This window comes from Camellia sinensis, chromosome 2 (assembly GCF_055761805.1).
Source record: "Camellia sinensis isolate YWXY chromosome 2, ASM5576180v1, whole genome shotgun sequence".
Lineage (NCBI taxonomy): Eukaryota > Viridiplantae > Streptophyta > Magnoliopsida > Ericales > Theaceae > Camellia > Camellia sinensis.
This window is the reverse complement of record NC_138962.1, coordinates 55085133-55094049: the sequence shown is the minus strand read 5'-3', so window position 1 is coordinate 55094049 and position 8917 is coordinate 55085133. Positions and strand designations below refer to the sequence as shown.

Below are 8917 nucleotides of genomic sequence, written 5' to 3'. Positions count from 1 at the left end.
TTCCTGGAGAAAGCATAGCTTTTATTACAAATTTTACAACAATTCTCGTCAGCATGCATTACAAGTAATTCCCCCACAAATTTGTGCACTATATTGGATTCCAAGAGACAATAAATTTGCAAGGGGGCAAATTTTGAACAGAGTTCTGAATTTTAATCAGTAGAACATACAGTGGAGAAGAACATCGATCATTCTTTTCAGTTTCCACCTCAGATGAGTCAAGCTCGTGGCATGACTACCAGGTGCACATACTAAATTAAATGAGCAAATACAAGTAGAGAATGAAAAGCAGAAACAAAAGTCAAAATGTAAAACAAGTAAAGCTGCTAGATGAAAGGTACCAAGAGTGAAAGAGCTCGGGTCAAACATCACCGGCACAAGGGAGACAGCAATTTTTGTCAAGTCAAGGTGGGTCACAGCTCTCTAGCTACATCATATGTTCAAATGTGAAGTGGGTCACGGCCAGAACTGGTATCCCTGTGCTTCAAAGAGAGGTTTGCGAATTGCGAATCAAGGTCTCTACTATTGTTGCGTCTATGACTAGAAGACGGTTGTTGTTGTTGCTGACACAAGGCTCGCAGCCTTCCAATTTCTCTTTCCAATACTTCATGCTCCACTGCATAAACCCTTCAATTGTCTTAGTTTCTGGATGAAAATATGTGAAAGAATTTACTGCTGCCCTGTGTTGCAGCTCGCAAAAAAATACAAATTAAGGATATATTAACCCCACAGCGCTCATTCTTTCATATGCTTCATGTGTCCACACTAGTTGTGAAGCACACAGTCCTGCATCCAACACACTTGAAAAAACAAAGAACACACCCAGTAGTGTCGAACCTTTACTATTCATTTTTCTTTGTTTGAGAAAGTTCCACTTTGTACAGATGGCACCACAAGTCAAGCATGCAATAAACACTCATATAATAGAACAAGTAAATATAAATGAAAGTGAAGTGAACAAAACAAAAAGAGCATACATGTATTTATCCATATGATAATTGCCAAGCTTCAACTTCCATTTTATGCAATTGTTATCATAAAAAGTAAGATGGTTCAAAATTATAACTGTCTTATATTTAGATGTTGATGTGTTCTCGAAAATGGGGGTTAAGACTGGGTACATCTTGCCCTTCCCAGACCCTGTTTTAGTGCGAGCCTTGTGCATTGTGTCCTCAGCATGGATGCGTCTTCTTTTTTAAAGGTTTGCAATGTCATGTATCCATGTCGCATCAAGTCATGTCAAGTCAATGTCCGGTGTTTATAGCTATGCTACTAAGCTCCAAAGTCGCACATTTTGTAATGCAAGTGACTTCAATACCAATCATATTAAAGCTTTTCAAGCATGTAACCTATCTACCACTTATATGTGTGTATTTATCAACAAAGAAATTATAACATGGCAAAATTGCTAGCAATTTTTCTTAAAAAATGAAGCAATACATATCAATCATGTGAGTTTCTATATATAACCTACCTCAATGCCACCTCTAGTAACAATCATAAAGGAAGATATATATGTTGGATTCTACTAATGAAACAAATGACAACAAACATGTAGATCAACCCAGCTAAAATTTCCGTTCTAATTGTAACAAAGAAATAGTTTTATCATAAATGATTGCCTAATAAATTTGATTATCTAAAATTCACAACTGTCACCATAATTCTGTCCACCAGAAGACAGATTCAAATGAAGGTTGTTTATATTTGCTGCCATTGTCCAATTATCATTTCCTCACCTCAGCATAACATCTTCTACATTGTCCAATGAGAAAATATGTCCACCAACTTTCTAAGGGCATCCAGAAGGATGTCACTTTCTCAAGAAAAGAGAATCCACCATTCACCTTAATTTTAAAAAACTAATACTTATCAAAAGCAGCCAGGTAATGCAATGGTGCACCAATCTAGAGAGAAATCTTTCTGTTTAGCAAGCACTTATGCTGTGCTGACAGGGATGCAAACAAACACAGCTACTACAATTATCCAAGCATAAGTTCAATAATAGGTCTCCTGATCCCAAGACTTAGGTTAGCTATCCAAACATACCCAGGAAACAAGGTATTAAAGTTATTGAAGACCCTGGGCTACAACCAGCTGAACAAGTGAACTAGAATAAGCACGGGCTGAAACAAGCATAATCCACCTACTATGTTAATGAGCCTAAAGCTAAGTAGTGCAACAATTGGGTTAGCAGTTTTCATATTTTTTATTGAATAAAGGTCTACAAGAAACCAAAAATGGTAATGATGTAATGCAACTAAAAAACTAAAAATAAAAGAAGCTTTATCAAATTCCACAGAAATCAGAAACGGATTCTGATCCCCCCCCCCCCCCCCCCCAAAACCCTATAGCAGTTCCAGGAGCATTCATGCAGAAAACGACCAAAAATTTAATGTTTTCTTACAGTAAACGTAAAAGAAATGTTTTAAAAATTATGTAAGCTACAACAAAAATTTTCCCCTGCTTCAATGACATAGGCAAAAACCACTGGAAGTTTACAGTTAGCTCAATATTCCTTTATGCTCATTCCAATACAGTTTATCTTCAATTACCATCTAAGAATTCAGATTCACAATTACCCTCAAACAGCATCCATTATCAATATTCCCATAATTCTTGTAGGATTGATTATACCTGAGTTGGGGGCTTCCAAGCAACAGAAGCAAATACAATTCAAAAAACTTCAAGAAGTATGAAAACTTACAATACTTTATCAGCTGCTCCTGGGCTAAACTTTCTAAACGTTGCTTCAAGGCTTTGTTCTCCATGGTCAGAATAAGATTCTGCTGGTTGAGAAATTCAAGCTCAGCAGAAAATTCAGATCCTTCGGCCTGTAATTGTATATAAGGACTAACATCAGCACATTATGATAAACTACAGCAACTTTCCCCAAAAAAAATGTTTCAAATTTTTTTACTAGTTTCTAATAATACATGCCTGTAAAGCTTGCACATTCCTTTCCAGTTCAGCTATATATTGAAGTTTCCGAACCCGTGAACGTTGAGCAAATTGCCTGCATAACAGCATTTCATATTTATTCCGCAGCAACTCACATATCAAATTAATAGTCTTTACAGATAACACCAATCTCATTTTAAAGATTGCACACTTCTCATATCAAATTACCTAATGTATTCAATAGAATAGTCATATAAATGACACAAAAAAAAAAAAAAAAAAAAACAAACAAACAAACAAACAAACGAAAGCCACCACATCTGAATTACTAATTGAAAGAACTAATATCAAACAACTTCACTTTAAAACCCATACACTCATACACATTGATTTCCAGTTCAAGAGCAAATGAACTTTGCTCAAACGTAGGACCTATTGTCCCACCAGGGAAGAGCATGCAATTTCTTTAATTTGACACTGATCACTGAACGAGCTTTCCTGGTCATGTATAACCAAAATTACAGAGTCGTGCTGATTTATGTTCCTGCTAATATTGGGAACTCTACTGACTGGGAACAGGATTCTCAATCTGGGGCGGATCTTTCTCTGCACCAGAACAAGCATAAAACCTTGCAATTTTAAACTGGAAAATAAACCATAGAACAACTTTGGATAAAGATCATCATCAAACCTTGCAATTTTAAAGGTGATACCACAGAATAAGAGTAAGAAAGCTAAGAAACCAAAGTATTGAAATGAAGGATAGGACATACTGCTTAGCACGTTTTGTATCCATTTCAGATGCAGAAAGCTTAGCATGAGAAGGATCTTTCTTTTCAGAAGTGGCTTTTGGATCATGTGGACCAGATTCAACAGGATCCTGCTTCTCAGTGGTTGTATATGGAACCCCATCTACTTCTTGCAGAACACATGATGATCCCGAGCTTTGAATGATGACGTTGTCTCTAGCAGAAGGAAGGCCACTTGAATGTACCATTGAAATCAAAGATGGATCCCTAGTCCGATTCTTCAGTTTTCCCAAAGAGTTTGGCTCTGGGTAAAAAGAAGCATGCCGCAAATCTCTGTAATGTTCAAACTCTTGTGATCCCCATGCTGGTACTGAAATCATATTTTTATATTTGTACTCATCATGTGCTAAATAATCTACAGTAGAAGCAGTAGCTACATCTATATATGCAAAGGAGTCACTGGATGATCGCCTATGGCCCCCTTTATGTATAGGTGTTTCTGGCTCATTAAGGAGTTCATCCAGCCACAAAGGTTGCTCCTCCATCAGAAAGCTCTCAGAGGAAGTACGTTGGTGGTGTGGATTTATCTCTCTGGGCTTTGCAATACTTTTTGGTCCAATAGCAGGACTAGGTACATAATCAATATATGACGGAGAAATACTTGGAAATGGACTTTTAGGCGGAAGTAAAGAATGCTTTCCATTGAAAAAAGCATTTCTGATGTTTGATGGCCCCTTGACGTTTGCCATGACCCAAGTACACGCAGTCTCTGTCAAAAAAATATAGTACAAATTGAAAATAAATAATAAGGGAAAAATTTTAAGGAAAAGGAAAAGGAAAAATCAGCAACGAAAAATATAAAAACAACATGAACTCCATTAGTTAATCTAAAGAAAGTTGATACTTAAGAAAACAACATCTAGAGAATAACAAGAATCCAACAACTTGCATTTTTGATCCAGGAGTAGAAACTAATCTAAATACACAAACTGAACCTTCTTCACAAGCCCAATAAGTTGAAGCAAATAACTAACATAAAGCAACAGAAAGAAAAAAGAAGGAAAAAAATAAAAATTGGCATACATGTATTGGTACAACAGATATCCTCAATTTTCAAGATATACTACAACCAAAATCTCATTTAAACAAAACCCTTAAAGACTTGAGGATAAGATCTAAGGTCTCAAGTTCGAGTAGGGGCTACTGGAGGTTTGTCTCGGACACCGGTTATCAAAAATAATAAAAAAAATACTCAGACAAGACGGCATTTATGGGTGGCACATACTTTCAAAAATTGTAAAGAAATAGAGATATTTTATGGCAGATACAGGAGTTCAATGTAAGATATTTCCATTCTAAAAATCAAAGCATAGTGATATTTTATGGCAGATACAGGAGTTCAATGTGAGATATTTCCATTCCATTCTAAAAATCAAAGCATAGTGATATTTTATGGCAGATACAGGAGTTCAATGTGAGATATTTCCATTCTAAAAATCAAAGCATAGGGTTGGCCAGAAAAAGCAATTCTTGAATTTGAAAGAAAGTAATCACAGCTAAAACATTTCCAGATTCGCAAGTGATTTCAAACAAAGCATCACTAATTACCCTCTAAGATTTTAAATCATATCGCACGTATTCTATTTTTATTTTATTTTTTCATTTTTCTTCTCTGAGGTCCCAAATATCGATACAACAGTCCAAGATTCACAAATTTATACAGTATTTTCATATTCTCTCCCACATTTCTCAGCAACCAAACAGAATACTTCAAATAGAAGAAAAATTACAAGAAATAAACAGATTAAAGAAAAGCGAGCAACAGATTCGCAGAGAATAAATTCTGACCTTTTTTCTGGGAGTGAAGAAGGTGGAAGATCTTCGAATGCAATGTGATTTAGAGAGAAAGAAGATCGAAAAAACGAATCTTGCTTTCTCTCTCCTAGGGTTTCGATTTGATCTTCGAAATCCCTTCTCTCTCTCTCTCTCTCACTCTGGTTGACGACTCGTGTTTTAATGCTTTGGTTTGGATGGATGAGTTGAAACCGAAAACGATGATGTTTTTACTTCTTTTGCTATTTTGTAATTTTGCCCCAAAAGAGTGAAAAGTAAGTCAAAAGCCCCCAAATTTCTATTTATAACCAGTTGGCCACAGCCTCACAAATAATTTTGGTTAAATGGTAAAACTACAAACTATTTACTTTCTCAAATTTTAGATTTTAGATCATTAGCTCTTTCAGTTTATTAAATATTTTTCAATTTCTAAGTTATAAGAAAATATTGTACACCATATTCTTGCCAAAAAAAAAAAAAATTTAAAAGTTTATAAAAGACATATAAGCCATTTTTGTTAATTGATAAAATTTATGACGTGAAATCAGTTTGATTTTCAGTTTTCAAAACCTTTAAAAAAAAATCATTGAATACAACAAGATATAAAAATAATTAAATTTTTGTATTTTTTTGTATTTGGAAAAAAAATTTAAGTTTTTTTTTCATAAATATTATACTTTTTAAGCATATTTAGATTAGGTGTATCTAAAAATTAAAAAATTGCTTAAAATATTAAAAAATTAAAAAATTTACCAAAAATACAAAAAATAAAAAATTCAATTTACTAAAAAGTTAACTCAATTTTTTGGAACCAAACATGGTATGATTGGGATAATTTTTTAAAATTTTTCACGAAAAAAATGTATAAAAAAAATAGAGAGAAAATAAAATCTTTAATTTTTTTGTATCATTCTTTGGTTTTTTTAGTAATTTTTTGATTTTTTAACTTTTGGGAAGGCTTATCTCTAGTCTACTGTATGGATTAGCACGTAGTGGTGGGCCTGTGAAGCCCATCACGTATCTCTTTTCAATGTCCAAACTGTTCAATGTGTAAAGCTTATCAAGTAGTTCATGCTAAAAAAAATCATATTAATTGGACATCATACCCTCTTGATCGAAACACATTTTTGTCAATAGTAAATATAATTTTAAAAATAAATTGTTAATAAAAACGTGTTCCGATCAAGGGGCTATTGATATCCGATCAACATAATTTTTTGCAAGCATGAAGTACTAGACGAGCTCTACACATTGAACGATTCAGATCATTAAAACGGGACCTTAGTGGGCCCCATAAACCTAACAATACGCTCCAATCCACACAATGGATTAGAGAGAAACCTCTCCCTCAACTCTTTTATGATGTTCCCAAAACTCTTTACAAAATCTTTTTTTTTTTTCAACAATGATTCATCTCCCCTTTTCCCCCATCCCCTTTGACCCCCTCTCTCTCATTAGTTACATTTTCTTTTTCTTTTTCTTTTTTTTCCTGCTCCTCCAATCACCACCCGCCACGTAGCAAAGGGGGTGAGGGGGTGACCCCCAAAAGGTGGTCTCAAGCATTATTCTTTTTTTTTATTTTTAGAATCGTCTAGTCGATACAGACTTAGAAGCTTTTAAAAAATTATCTTGAATTTTTAAAAAGACAAAAATAAGTCCAAAAAAAAAGTTGGTTATTTAATTGGGTAAATTGCACTAATCTTCTCTAAGGTTTGAAAAACAAAAAAAACAGTAATCCTACCGTTTTAACATAATTACACACTGACTTTTTTTTTAATAAGATTGAATGAACCAAAACTAATGTAGATGTGAAAATATAAAAATAAATAACCTAAAATATACGTTTTTGTGTAAAAAAGATGATAATATTTTTTCATCCATATAATTAACAAATTATTAATAAAAATGAATTAAATATTATGTGAATTAAAATCACAAATAAACTTAATATAATTATGTCAAAATTATAAAACTTATTAAGTGTGTAATGTTTCAGCTTTATGAAAATTGAATTTTTTATTTTTCATATTTTTGATTTTTAGTGAATATTTTTAAAATTTAAATAATTTTTTTTACCTTTTTAGATGCAAATTACTTAGATGTATCTAAATAGTAAAATATTGGGAGAATTACACTAACAGTTCTTATAGTTTGAAACTCGTGTCACTTTGATCCCTGACTTTTCAATTGTGACATATTTGACCATGAATTTTGAATTTTGTACCAAATAAGGATAATTGAAAATACCATTGTTTATTTTTAAGGGCAAAATCGTCAATTTAATAAATATATAAACTAATTTGATAAAAATAAATGTCAAAAAAATATTTTTAATTTTTTAAAAATTATTTTTATTCACCAATGATAAAATTATGTAAAATTGATAAACATTAATAAAAATTACGTGATTAATTTTTAAAACTTAATTTTACATGATTATCATCCAAACACATAATAAAAATTAATTTGGTAAAAAAAAAAAATAAATGTCTAAAAGATTTATCAATTTTATATAATTTTATTTTTAGTAGATAGAAATAATTTTTAAAAATTCAAAAATATTTGTTTGACATTTATTTTTGTCAAATTAGTTTATATTTTATCAAATTGATAATTTTACCCTTGAAAAATCTAATGATATCTTCAATTGTCCTTATTTGAAACAAGACTCAAAATTCAGAGTCAAATGTGTCACAATTGAAATGTTATGGACCAAAGTGACAAAAGCCCTAAACTATGAGGACTATTAGTGTAATTTTTCCTAAAATATTTGTAAAATTTTTTTAAAAAAATTAATAAATACACAAAAATATGAAAATTGTACTAAATTTTTTATTTTTGTATTTTTTGGTATTTAGTGTATTTTTAAAATATTTTTTTCACAAATATTATATTTTTAGTGTATTTATGTTAGGTGTGTCTAAATTTTTTTAAAAATTTGCTTAAAATATTAAAAAAATTCATTGAAAACGTTAAAATACAAAAAATAAAAAAATAAAATTTTTTGAAAACCATAGCCAAACAAGCTGATTGTATTTTTTTTTTTTTAATTTCAAAGTAGTTCTATCTAATTTTAGCCAAATAAAATGAAACAACTACTTTTGGGTCTTTTTTTTTTTTTTTTTTAAGGGGTACATTTTTAAATAGGCCACATTTGGGTGGAATACTAGAAATTTGACACAGTGCTCAGAAAAGGACTTGTCTTATTGTACACTTTGCCTAGTTGGAGTTTTGTTTTCTTTTGCAACTTGCAACTGTGTGTTGGATTCTCACAGCTGGTGAGTGGTGAGACAGACAGGATTGAGAAACTCAAAATACATTATCTCCATGTTTTGGGCGGACTGGATTAGCATTTCTATAACTAATAGTTTTAGGATTACGAATTCATTGGATTATGTATCCTATCTTAAATAATAGTCAAGTTTAAAATAATT

General features: G+C 31.8%; 1 protein-coding gene across 1 annotated transcript; it reads right to left on the bottom strand.

The window, feature by feature from the left end:
* Positions 1-5757, bottom strand: LOC114320682 (uncharacterized protein At4g06598). The gene is made up of 5 exons (XM_028267751.2): positions 5499-5757; positions 3675-4419; positions 2941-3016; positions 2708-2834; positions 1-616 (listed from the first exon to the last, which is right to left on the bottom strand). The coding sequence occupies exons 2-5, from the start codon at positions 4397-4399 to the stop codon at positions 441-443; spliced, it is 1104 nt and encodes a 367-aa protein (XP_028123552.2). The 5' UTR covers positions 4400-4419; positions 5499-5757; the 3' UTR covers positions 1-440.
* Positions 5758-8917: the final 3160 nt, after the last annotated feature.

Coding starts and splice junctions, on each gene's coding strand:
- LOC114320682 (XM_028267751.2), bottom strand. CDS start 4,399: ATGGCAAACGTCAAGGGGCCATCAAACATCAGAAATGCTTTTTTCAAT. Junction 3,017..3,674: donor GATACAAAACGTGCTAAGCA/GTATGTCCTATC, acceptor GCTGTTATGCAG/GCAATTTGCTCAACGTTCAC. Junction 2,835..2,940: donor GGAATGTGCAAGCTTTACAG/GCATGTATTATT, acceptor ATACAATTACAG/GCCGAAGGATCTGAATTTTC.